Here is a 12,598-nt window from a genome sequence, read left to right on the forward strand (position 1 = left end):
TATAAAGAAAATACTCTTTTTTGTTGACACAAAAAGTACTCTTTCTACAACATGAAAATAAAGTAATCATTTTATTGAAATAAATGAAAATACTTTTTTTATATCATGAAAAGAAAATATTCATTTTGTTGAAATGAAAAAAAAATCTATCTATAACATGAAAAGAATAGGGTTGGGGTTGGGGTGGATAGGGTGGGGTGGGTAGGTTGGGTGTGGGGGTGGGTTGGTGGGGATGGGAATAGGGTTGGGAAGGTGGAAAAAGAGTTTTGGAAGATGTTTCCCTTCTATTGATAAGGAAAGTATTTTCCTCCAATTGGAGGAAAATGTTTAAGCCAACCAAACATGGGAAAATTGGAAAATATTTTCCGGAAAATATCTTCCTTCGTACCAAACACACCCTTTGTGTTAAACTATGCTAATTCAACCAATAACTTTACTCCTAAGGTTCCAACAAAATGTAAGATCTCTGCATTTTACTAAGCCGAACTATTCTTTCGCCTTTTACTAAAGAATACCGTGTGCGCGTTGCATTCAGTGGCAACTCTTAAAATATACTGATAAACCATGTATTTTGAAAGACTTTCCCTCCGGATTTTGCTTACTTTGTTAATATCAGCTCCATAAATGCCACCTAGTATTGAACATTTCGAGTATTTGTTCTATTTGTTATTTATCTGGGTGTTTTCTAAAATTGAAGGAAACAAAGGAAAATCATTTCATCAGTTACACGTTTATATAGAATTTCATGGACAAGAATCAGAAATTTGAAATCATCAAACATCTAATAACAACAAATTTATTTCAAAGAGAAGATAGTAGGCACAAAATGTCCCATATCGGATTGACACAAAGGAAAACCAAGAGTGGGATGGATATAAATCCATAGGGCAGAGCTTCGAAGAAACATACTTACCTGGACGGGGTCAATGGGCGATCAACAAGGCCCATGGCCTAGGTTGGTGACCTCCATTGCACTTTGGAGGGGTGCCTGCCTAAGGTCGGCCCAAGTGGTTGAGCCTACGTCATAATTTGTGGTAGTGGGGGCCTGCGTTCGCGCGGTCCCTACCCAATTCTTCAACAAAAGTTTTCACTCGTGGCATGAATATGTGTGCTCGTTGAGTTCCCCTTACAATTCTATGCCAATATTTGTAACTATTAAATAAATGAGAAAGTTCTATTTGCTGTACTAGTTGTTTGCCTTTGAGGATGGAATTACTTGGTCTACTGCTGAAAATTTATTCTAATTACTTTTAGCCTTTTCCTTCACATTATTCTCGTCTTTGAGAGAATCTTTTTTTTTTCTCTTGGACCAAACATTATATATGTCTTGTTCATAGGTATGGTGAAATTCCATTTGGACAAAATGCCTTTAATTAAGAACTATGATGTCAATAAGACACATCACACATCAAATATATGGTTGTCTATGAAGACTAGTACCCGATTTTTGTAATCACTATTACATGGATAAAAATGACAAGTTTGAGAAATTATCAAGAAAACAGAAAACAGTTGGAGAGTAACTTTTATGCATCTGAAGATCGACAGTTATAAACTCAGTGATAACAATGATAAAAAACTATTGTTGATCACATTAACAATCTCTATCCATAGGCCATTGGTATATTTCAACGAGGTTGCATATTCAAGTAGGCGGATCCAAAATTTAAATTTATGTATTCTGAATTCTAGAAAAGGCAGCTTAATGGGTTTTGGATAATTGTTTATACATATTAAGTAGATTTCTTAACACACATACATAGTTTTGGCGGAAGCTACTAGTTCTGACAAACCGTAACTAGAACTCCAGCTCCGCCTCTGCCCGAATGATGAGGAGGAATGGCCCCTAAAAAGATGTAGGATCTTTGTGTTGAGCTACACGAATTCCACCAAATACTTTATCCCAAAGTTCCAACAAAATGCAAGATTTCGCATTGAGCCAAGGGAATTCCACCAAGTGCTACAATCTCATAATATTACATCTGGTTGACAAGCGCAAAATACAACACAAAATTATTGCTCGTTCGACAAACATAGCATAGTTTAATTATCGTCTCCACAGAGATTGGATTTAAACAGTGTCCGAATAATCTCAAGTTGATTACTATCCAAGAAAATTAACACTTGATTTGATTGCTATTACTATGATTAACTACTAAAATTTAAACAATTAATAATTGATCACAAAAGACAGCGGATGAGCAACGAAGAAATATCAATGAGAGAAATAACAGTAATTGACTAGACATGTGCAAGATAATTGACTCAGGATCCAATTCTTGATGTAATTCACTCTATAATACTGTTGATTCTCACGAGTTCAACAAATAATCAGATTACATTTGAAGTTAAGGTTCCTCTTTCGAGTAATCTTTAATTTCAGTAATAAATCCAATTGAAGCACGTCAAACAATTGCAACAATAAAATGATGGTTATGATCTAAAGGGTAACTTCTCATGAATATTTCTCTATTTTCTAGTTCGATTAATAATTCAAGAGGCTCTTTCGATTACATGTTTGAATCACAAATTTAAACTAGATCATAAGATGTAAAGAAATTCAATATCAAACTCCTCTTTCGATTAAGCAAAATAATAAATAACACGACAATACAAATTGAAACTCTGTCAATTAATTTCAACAATTATCAAGAATCGAATCCCTAATCAAGGTTTCAAAACACCGTATCTGTCAATAGCCTAATGGAATTTACTCCATAGGTATGGAAAAAAACATCTCAATAAGTTTTAAACACAAAGAAGACATCAACGACAATGATTCGATACAAACTCCCGTATTGCACCGATCGTTGGTTGAAATGTTGATGAATTCTTGAGTCTTCTTGCCTTGGTTGGTTCTCCAATCTATCGTAGGTCAAAAGTCCTTCAAAAAACGTGTTTCCAGCGTATTTATACCAAGTAGGAACGAACCCGGACGAAACTAACCTCTTTGAGTCAAAGCAGGAAACCCAACAAACTTTTTGCACTTCACGCGTCGCACAATGCGTCGCAGGTTGCGTCGCACAATGCATCATAGGCTGCGTCGCATCAGTGTAGTTTACTTAGTTGCAAACTCTCTGAACACCACGTGTCTGACAGAATTTTGCCTTAGTGCGTCGCACCATGCGTCGAAGGTCGCGTCGCAATAGTGCATTTTCTTGTCAGACCAAAAATACCGAGTCTATGAACTTGTCAAACTTCTGATGCATATTTGCACTAATGCGTCGCTATCTACTAGGTTTTGTGTGTCGCCTTAGTCCATTTGTTCTGGCCCTTGCACTTTCTTCCCACTTTCGTATGCAATGCCTGTCCAAGAGCCCCAGATGCGATCCCTGTTTAATTCTATGGCTTTTACTCAGACTTCAAAGCTCCAATTATTCGATTTAGCTCCAATTTATCCTTTTAACTCGGAATCATTTCCTGCAAGGCATAAAACACGTAATAAGTGTAGATCACCATCATTTAAGCTCAAACATACGTAAAATGCAGTAATTAGTGTGTAAACTATGGCTAAAACACGAGTTTCTAGCCTACCATCACTGGTGAGAATGATTAGCTAGTGCAAATACCTGCAAAGAAGAAGCACCAAAAAATCCAGTTTGACCTGTGGATGGATTGATTAGCAACGCCTCCTTAAAGATAGTAAATTAAAGGAAAGACTCCAATAGGAATGTGGGAAAGTTTTTCTACTCCATTGTTTTAATATCAGAACTTGGAAAAGCTAATTTTGCTAACACACATTTCTAAGCCGCACAACATAGATTCTTTTTACTAAAATCTTTGCATTGGAGCACAAGGTTTGCAGCAATATATTGTTATCTGTGCTGCGCCAAGAATGCAGAGAGCAAATTAACGACGTCCAGAAATCACCATAGTTATCCAGCATTGCAAGTGAAAAATGCCCAGTACCCTAAGAAGAAGAAAGCAAGTTATGGGTATCTTATATGATAATGCAGAGGCGAAATGCAACATATGGATGGTGGCTAACTGATTTTCATACCAAAAGTAGTCAGAACAGAACACTTCCAACAAGTCCATAGCTTATAACAAAACAAAAAATTGTGAACTTGAGTTCATCACCAAACTCTGCAGCATCAACCCATTTTTATTGGCTTGCGGAATCTTAGCTCCAGGTATATATTGTTCCTTACACTTCTCAATGCCATACTAATGCCAGCTGCTTTGTTTACTTATTCTGCCAATTGGTCATTGTTATAAGCTTAAAAACTAAACCTGCACTGGAAATTCAATATATAAAGTACAACACCATCCTGTCGACATTTCATCGATAAGATTGTTAGCATGTATTTCTTCAGAATCACTAAAAACTAAAGCGAATCAGAGCTTAGATGAATCCAATGATGAAGGAAATGCAAAAGTCGCTTCTATTTGAAACACGAAGATAGTCACATAACATAAGTGAAGGAATGGTGAAGCAACTGAAGAAGGAGAAGGAGAAGAATATTTTGATGCCTCAAATTTCAATAAAACCTGATGGAGGAAAAGGAGTGAGTTGAGTCCCACATCGAAAGTGGAAGGGTATGCCAGAACTTGCTGTTACATATAAAATGGCAGCTGTGAAGAGCAGTAAAGTTCACGCAGCCACGCAGTGAGCACAGAGCGAACTATTCTTTCGCCTTTTACTAAAGAATACCGTGTGCGCGCTGCATTTAGTGGCATACGCCTATTTTTGGAGGTGTTCTCTTTTTTGAGTTCCCCCTACAATTCTAGTTTTAACCTTTGGTGAGATGTTTGATATGTACACTAGTTGAAGAAGCAAGTGGAATGATAGGTATACTAGGTATATAATACTCCCTTTGTTTCAATTCAGAACCGAAATGAACATCATTAATTAAACTGAACTTGTTTCTTCTGGAACCTGGATGTCGTACAATTTGTTTATTATCTACACCAACTGGTGCAACTGCTGGAGGAAGTGGCAATGGTACCCAAATAAGTGCAACTACTGGAGGAAGGGGTAAGGGAAGGGGTAGAGGAAAGGCAAGTAGTACAACAATTAGACCTACCAGGGATATATTCTCAGATGCTATTCCTCAAATTGCTCCTAGAGGAAGGGGTACAATACCAAGAGGAAGAGGAACTTCAACTTGTATGAAAAGGAGATCTTCAACAGGATCTTCACGTGCTGCTAGACCAAAAAGGTCAAGACATGTTGGATTTGGATGCTACACTAGCCCGGAGATTGGAAGAATAGTCCTCAATGAAAGTACAATTCATAAATTTAGTACTCTTTGACTTTTCCCTGTCTAATGTTACAGACTTTATAAATTTTCAGCCTGGTACTACTGGTGAAAGGGTTATCAACTATGGGAGTAGGTTGAGTAGTACCACAAATGTGCAGCCAAGTGATGGAATTAGGCTGGGGTACCACACTATTGGATTTTTTTTATTTCTTTAACCTTAATACTAAAGAATTTGTGTTGGTGGAAAATGACGAAAAATTATATAATATTGGTTACCACTGTACTGATGGAAAATTAAATGTGTATATTTTACATGTTATTGATGAGGTTTTTGAGACAGTTGTCCCAACTAGCTATTTATGTGGGCCAGAAATTACTCAAGATAGTAGTGACTCAATAAATAAGTCATCTAGGGCAACAACTGAAGGTGGTCCAGATAATATAAATACAGAAGAGCCTCCACATGAAGAGTCACATGCTGGTGTTTCTGTTAATGATTTTTCTGCCGAAGAACCAACTGCTGCTAAAGAACCAACTGTAGATGATGTTATTGTTGAGAAAGATGGTTCTGTTGTTGCAGAAGATGAAGTTATAGGTGGTGAAGAAGGGGTTGAATCAGATGTGGCTAGTAGTGAGTCTGATGTAGATGAAATTTCTGATGAGGATGATAGTGAGATTGATGGAGAGTTGAAAATCATAAGAAATGATAGGGGAAATAAAAAGAAGGCTAACAGAAGAAAGAAACAACCTGAAACTTCTAGAGTACCAATAGGAGAAACTAGAATTGATAGAGGTTTTGAAGATATAGCGGTGACAAACGCCAGAAATATGCTGGAATATTAGGAGGTGATGAGGAATTCATAGATAGTTCAGATGCTGGAAGTGATGACACTAGTGAAGAGTTGGATGTGGACTTTGGCTAGCTGCTGACATTCCAAGTAGAAGGAAGAGCATAAAGTTTAGATATGACCCCGATTATGTAGTTTCAATATTTGAATTGGGCATGATATTTGAGAATGCTAACGTATTTAGGAAGGCAGTGACTGATTATGTAGTTGAGTATAAGGTTCAATTGAAACTTAACCCAATGAGAAGCATAGAGTAAGGGTAAGGTGTAAACATAAAAGATGCGGATGAGAGTTGTTTGCTAGTATTGATAGGGATTCTAATGACTTTATGGTGAAAAAATACTACCCTATTTACAAGTGTCAACCATTGAACACAAACAAGTTGTGCAATTCCAAGTACATTGCTAACAAATTCAAAAAAGAACTGTTGCACCTTATATGGGGATCTGGAAAATTCAGGAACTTGCTAGAGAGAATTTGGGATTGTATGTAGGAAGAACAATTGCTTATAAGGCCAAACAAATAGTTCTTAGAAAGTTTATGGGAATTGGAAGTTGGAGTTTGCTAGACTTTGGGACTATGTTGATAGTATTAAAGAAACAAATCGTGGTAGCTCTTGTTGGGTAGAAATTGACAGGGAATTAGAACGTCTTAAGAACTTGTTTAAGTACTTTTATGTTTATTTTGATGCCTTGAAGAAAGTTTGGCTAGAAGGTTGTAGGAAAATCATTGGCTTTGATGGGTGCTTTCTAAAGGACATTGCAGGGGTGAATTATTGGTTGTTGTAGGAAGAAATAGGAACCATAAGATGTTTCCTATTGCACGGGCTGTTGTACACCATGAGACCAAACATTCATGGAACTGGTTCATTGGACACTTAATGGAAGATCTGCAGCTAGGATATGGTCAAGGTTTAACAGTTATGTCAGACATGCAGAAGGTAAATGTTTTGCTATTCTTGCTTGTTAACAGTGGTACCTTTTTTGTTTTAATTCCTAATGTTTTATTTTGCCTACATTTTTATGTAGGGATTTTTGGCAACCGGAAAGGACTTGTTTCCTGATGCAGAAGTCAGGATATTTGCAAGGCACATATGATCCAATTGGTCAAAGAAATGGAGGGGTGAAGAAAAAAGAAAGCAATTCTGAAAGGTTTCAAAGGCAAGCTATGTCTTTAAATACAACAAAGAAGTTGAGAACATGAGGAAACTTGGCTCACAGAATATATGTGAAGACATGATGAAGTATCCAATGGAGGCATGGTGCAGAGCTTTCTTCCAAGAACATTCCAGGTTTTTGACATGGTAGAGAATAACATGTGTGAGACTTTTAATTTATGGATATTGGCTGTTAGGCACACGAGTATTATTACCATATTAGAAGAAATTAGGCACAAGATCATGGCTAGACATGTTGATATGATTAGGTTTGTTGAGACATGGATTTCAGATATATCGCCTATGCTTAGGTTAATATTAGAAGAGAACAACGAGTTAGCTAGACAGTGCATAATTATATGGAATGGCCAGGATGGATTTGAAATCAAACAGAAAGAGTTAAGGTTTGTAGTAAATAATACATTCAATACTTGCACTTGTAGGTTGTGGAAGTTGAGAGGCATCCCATGTGAACATGCAGTGTATATATATTATTGCTTACAGCAGGATCCAGATGAACATGTGAGCACTGGTACAGAAAGGATAAATTTCTACAGGCTTATGAGCATTTCATTTAGCCAATTCCTAACTTAGAAATGTAGCCATTGAGTAACAATCCTCCAATTGAACCACCAGCACCAAAGCCAATGCCAGGCAGACCCCAAAATAATAGAAGAAATGGGGCAAACTGTCCAAAAAAGGAGCTAAAATGACTTGTTCATAATCTCATCCACTTGGCCACAAAAAAAAAGATGTCCAACAAGGGTACGAATGCTGCATTTTCTTGAAATTTCACTGCATGTTAACTTCACTGCATTTTCTTGAACTTCACTATAGTTTCTTTATCTTACTGTGTTTCTATAACTTCACTACATGTTCACTGCGCTTTTTTATTAGAGTGGCCTTGGAGAGTCTTCAGCTATTGGTGGAAGGGGCAAAGGGGGGGGGGGCAGAGGAAGGGGAAATGCTACACCAACTGGTGCAACTGCTGGAGGAAGTGGCAATGGTACCCAAATAAGTGCAACTACTGGAGGAAGGGGTAAGGGAAGGGGTAGAGGAAAGGCAAGTAGTACAACAATTAGACCTACCAGGGATATATTCTCAGATGCTATTCCTCAAATTGCTCCTAGAGGAAGGGGTACAATACCAAGAGGAAGAGGAACTTCAACTTGTATGAAAAGGGGATCTTCAACAGGATCTTCACGTGCTGCTAGACCAAAAAGGTCAAGACATGTTGGATTTGGATGCTACACTAGCCCGGAGATTGGAAGAATAGTCCTCAATGAAAGTACAATTCATTAATTTAGTACTCTTTGACTTTTCCCTGTCTAATGTTACGGACTTTATAAATTTTCAGCCTGGTACTACTGGTGAAAGGGTTATCAACTATGGGAGTAGGTTGAGTAGTACCACAAATGTGCAGCCAAGTGATGGAATTAGGCTACCAGGACTAAGATTGAACGGAGGAGATGCAATTAATACTCCCAACTTCAGCAAATGAGTGCAAGTCGAAGAAATAAAGTTGGACAACCCACAAATCAACAACCACCACAAAAAGTTGCAACTCCAGTGATCATGGATAAATTTGCCAAGAAATAGCTTCAGTGACTTGGATTTTGTAGTTGACAGTTTTTAGTTTACAACAATTTGTACTGTAACAGCAATATGGATTCTATAATGACTTGGATTGCAGCAAATAGTTATGAGTGACTTGCCAAGAACCTATTGTATTTTGTTGAACCTTATTTTGTCATTATGGTTTGACTGCTTGTAATGTGCTGTACTTTTTCACATTTGTAGAACCTGTTTGGATTATGTGATTTAATTCCCTTTTGTTATTATGTTTAAAGTCGTTATTTATGGTTACAAAATGTGTCTTGCAAGTTGTTTACAACTTCTAAAAAAGGCTATCAGCAGGTTATATCTTGAAATTTTTTGATGTTTGGATTACACATTCCAATTTGTTACCAATTTCTTACCATTTGGTTGCATTACTTAAACACTAGAATCAATAGGCACATATTGAGAATAGGCACAAAACATTCATAGTGTTACCAGCTTCTATAACAGGCACCAAATGAGAATTCCAACAACTGTTTCTTAGAACCTATTCGACCAAAATATGATTCAAACATTGTAAATTACATCAATAGCTAAATATGTTGTAAACATCCTACAATAACTTGTTACACAAAGTACACAAACAACATCCAAATAACAGAAGGCAACACCTACCAAAAAACTCTCAAACACTAAAAACACTAACAACCATCCCCATTTTTACACTATCAACCACCTTCAGCCACTTTAGAATTCTGTTGGCATCAACAATCGCAAGAACAATAGCACAACCATATAATTACGGCAATTAGTAGAACAACGACAACTTATTCCTCCATTGTCTAGCTCGTTCCCTTTCTTGATCAAAGGCCTTGACTCTCTTCAACAAACCCCAAATAACTTTATTTGCTTGGTCGGGAAATGCCTCCTCAAACCATCTGAAGTAGTTACATCCTCCTTTGTCCTTTAAAACATATCCAACTAAATCAATTTTAAAAACTGCAAATTCGTACCGATATTAAGATCAAAGAAACAGAAAAGATTATCGAAATATATACTTACTACGCCATTTTTGCATACAAAATACCTCCTGCCTGGGATTGCCGAACTCCATGAGATTTTCAACACACATGCCTGACCACATCGGCATGAATCAGTCCTCTCTGAATTTTTAGACATTCTCAAGCAACAAACTGAGAGAGAGAAGATGTGAATAAAGCTTCAACTGAAATCGAAGGAGGACGGGGGTCTTTCAAATTGGAGAAAAAAATTTCAATTTTGCAGAGAAATTTGGATTGTAGAAGAGGAATTAGGGCTTGGAGAAGAAGAAGAAAGGGGAAAGGGGGGGTTAATATAACGTGGGGTTTAGGATTTTTACCGTTGGAATAGTCTAGTCAGACTATACTTTTACATTCATGCACTCATTATATGTGATTTACACGCGGAGTGCCTCGAGGGATTTTAGTGTTTAAGTGGCACATTAAAGAGTTGGTTAAAGTGTTTAAATGGAATGTATTAAAGAATAAGTAGTAAAGTGAAAAGTGATCTCACTTTAGGGGGTTGTCGATGTATTTGGGCATCTTAAAATAAAACCATTTTTGGAGACTTTTCATTAATAGTATTACTCAGAAAGAGGTAATAATAAGTGGCCAAGTATTCAGATGGTGGAGTGCAGCTCCACAGTCCACTATTTTCCTAGTATAGGAAATTAACCATTGGGTTGTCCTTGTGAGAATCTCATGTTTTCTGACCAAATTTGGCAAATATAAAAGGTGTGCTAGTTCTGTTTATACTTTCGGCTGAGTTTCCACATAGCAGAATGCCGTTCTTCAAGAATTTTGATATCAATAGGAGACATCGCGTCAAATAAATGGTTTAGCTGACTGTTGAACGGTGAAAACCAGCGTTGATTTGAACAAACATAATTTTAGCACTCACTATTTACATAGATAAGTCACTATGATATCCATCTCAATCACATCCTAACATTGATTGTGGCCAGGATCTTCCCAACCTGGTAGAGGCGATCAGGGGCTGATGTAGTGTTTGAGTACGGGGTTATTTTGAACCCTGCACTTTTAATGCGAAACAATGTGTAAAGAATTTACTAAAATTGCAACAAATAGTAGATATGGATCCATAATTTTAAAAATATAATAGTTCAATACTAAAACCTTAAAGATTGAACCAATAAAATTTAAATTCTGGATCCGTTTTTAGAGGCAATTAACTTGGCCCAAGTTATACTATAGTGTTGAACCTTTATTTACTGTAAACATCATATTAACAAGCCCCATCGCATCATCTTTTAAAGCTTGTGGAGCAACCTGAGATTCATCATAATTTCCAAACCTCAAATATATAAATGGGGAGATAAGTGAGTCCCGTAAGAGGCAGCAAGTAAAAGATCACCAGTTAAGTTGAAGGAGCTTAGCATTGAGCAGCATCACAAAGTTACTAAAACTTGGCGGAATATGGCAGCAATTCTTTTCTTAAAATCATTTTTCTTATAATGACCTTTTTCAAGATAGAATTGGTCCAGCCTGTGAAAGTTGAAATAAAAGGAGGAATATCTGACATTTAATTGTCCTATAACATCATAAACTAAGGCAAGTCCACTACAATTGGTTACACTTTAAATAGCAAAACCAATTTATGAAATATGGTGTCACCATTTGTGACAAACTAATGAAGTGATTATTGTCTTGTAACTCAGACATAAAGTTCCCCCATCATAACTAAAATACTGAAAATGATATGACAGCAAATAGTTGATCACATGCTAATCTACGATACACATTCATTGATGAATACATCATCCTCTGGTGGAATCTTTCTAGTTCTCATTGTCAGAGAAACGTCTCACATCAGTAACTAATAGAATGCAAGAAGAACAGATTGTTTCTATAGGTAAATGACTTATTCTCCGCACCAACGCAACACAAATGGCCTTGTACTTCTAGGTCGCCTTTCATTCCTGCAGTTTCCCCTACAAACTTGAAAAGCCCCAGCACTCTGCTTAGCTGTTTAACCCCACTCTGCAGTATATTCTGCTCAGTGGATGTTAAAATCTTTCCCATGCATAGACGGAATTTATCCCCGTGACCAATGGCATAGAGTCCTCCACAAACTTCAACTTCAATATCCCAGATGCTACCATAAAGATAATAAAGAAGAAGTGTGAAGACACATCGTGATGAGTGGCCCAATGTCTTAGTCAACTTCTTGTGCACTAAACTCTCCTGGTGGCGAGTTTCCTTATATCCAATGCTTTTGTCTATGAGAACATCCCTAATCTGATAAAGCCCTTCTTTCATAACCTCAAGCTTCTTGACCTCCCAAGTTAATTTTGTCTCTTCACTCAAGCAATTAATAACTGATTTTCATACAAAAAGTAGTCAGAACAGAACATTTCCAATAAGTCCATAGCTTATAACAACTTTGTCCATCTTATCAAAAAACAAGAAATGGTGAACTTGAGTTCATCACCAAACTTTGTCCATATATATTATATAACAGTACCTTGAAAAGTCATCAATAAAAGTAATAAAATACTTATGATTGGTTAAAATAGGTACATAAGGTCCACTAATATCAGTATGAATTATTTCTAAGAGTTCAGAGCTCCTAGTGAAACCCTTTCTCTTAACCTTGGTCATTTTACCCTTAACACTGTCACACCTCCTTTTTACGCGCCCGAGGGGCGCAGGGGAGTTTTTTCCAATTAAAGGACAATCGAAACGGGATTCGTTTAATTATTTCAGAGTCGCCACTTGGGAGATTTAGGGTGTCCCAAGTCACCAATTTTAATCCCGAATCGAGGAAAATAA

General features: G+C 36.9%; 1 protein-coding gene, 1 long non-coding RNA gene and 3 other non-coding genes across 5 annotated transcripts; 3 read left to right on the forward strand and 2 right to left on the reverse strand.

The window, feature by feature from the left end:
* The first annotated feature begins 461 nt into the window (after window positions 1–461).
* LOC138876580 (U5 spliceosomal RNA) lies at window positions 462–576 on the forward strand. Its single transcript, XR_011401927.1, has one exon. It is a non-coding gene; the product is annotated as a U5 spliceosomal RNA (small nuclear RNA).
* A 329-nt stretch (window positions 577–905) lies between these two features.
* LOC138876569 (U1 spliceosomal RNA) lies at window positions 906–1,066 on the forward strand. The gene has a single exon (XR_011401915.1). It is a non-coding gene; the product is annotated as a U1 spliceosomal RNA (small nuclear RNA).
* Window positions 1,067–4,600: 3,534 nt separating this feature from the next.
* Window positions 4,601–4,717, forward strand: LOC138876564 (U5 spliceosomal RNA). Its single transcript, XR_011401910.1, has one exon. It is a non-coding gene; the product is annotated as a U5 spliceosomal RNA (small nuclear RNA).
* Window positions 4,718–9,288: 4,571 nt separating this feature from the next.
* LOC104246102 (uncharacterized) lies at window positions 9,289–10,363 on the reverse strand. The gene is made up of 2 exons (XR_715895.2): window positions 9,831–10,363; window positions 9,289–9,732 (listed from the first exon to the last, which is right to left on the reverse strand). It is a non-coding gene; the product is annotated as an uncharacterized lncRNA (long non-coding RNA).
* Window positions 10,364–11,635: 1,272 nt separating this feature from the next.
* On the reverse strand, window positions 11,636–12,303 carry LOC104246105 (uncharacterized). Its single transcript, XM_070154976.1, has 2 exons — window positions 12,291–12,303; window positions 11,636–12,144 (listed from the first exon to the last, which is right to left on the reverse strand). Exons 1-2 carry the CDS (start codon window positions 12,301–12,303, stop codon window positions 11,636–11,638), a joined length of 522 nt encoding a protein of 173 aa, XP_070011077.1.
* Window positions 12,304–12,598: the final 295 nt, after the last annotated feature.

The sequence above is a fragment of the Nicotiana sylvestris genome, chromosome 8 (assembly GCF_000393655.2).
Source record: "Nicotiana sylvestris chromosome 8, ASM39365v2, whole genome shotgun sequence".
NCBI classification, from domain to species: domain Eukaryota; kingdom Viridiplantae; phylum Streptophyta; class Magnoliopsida; order Solanales; family Solanaceae; genus Nicotiana; species Nicotiana sylvestris.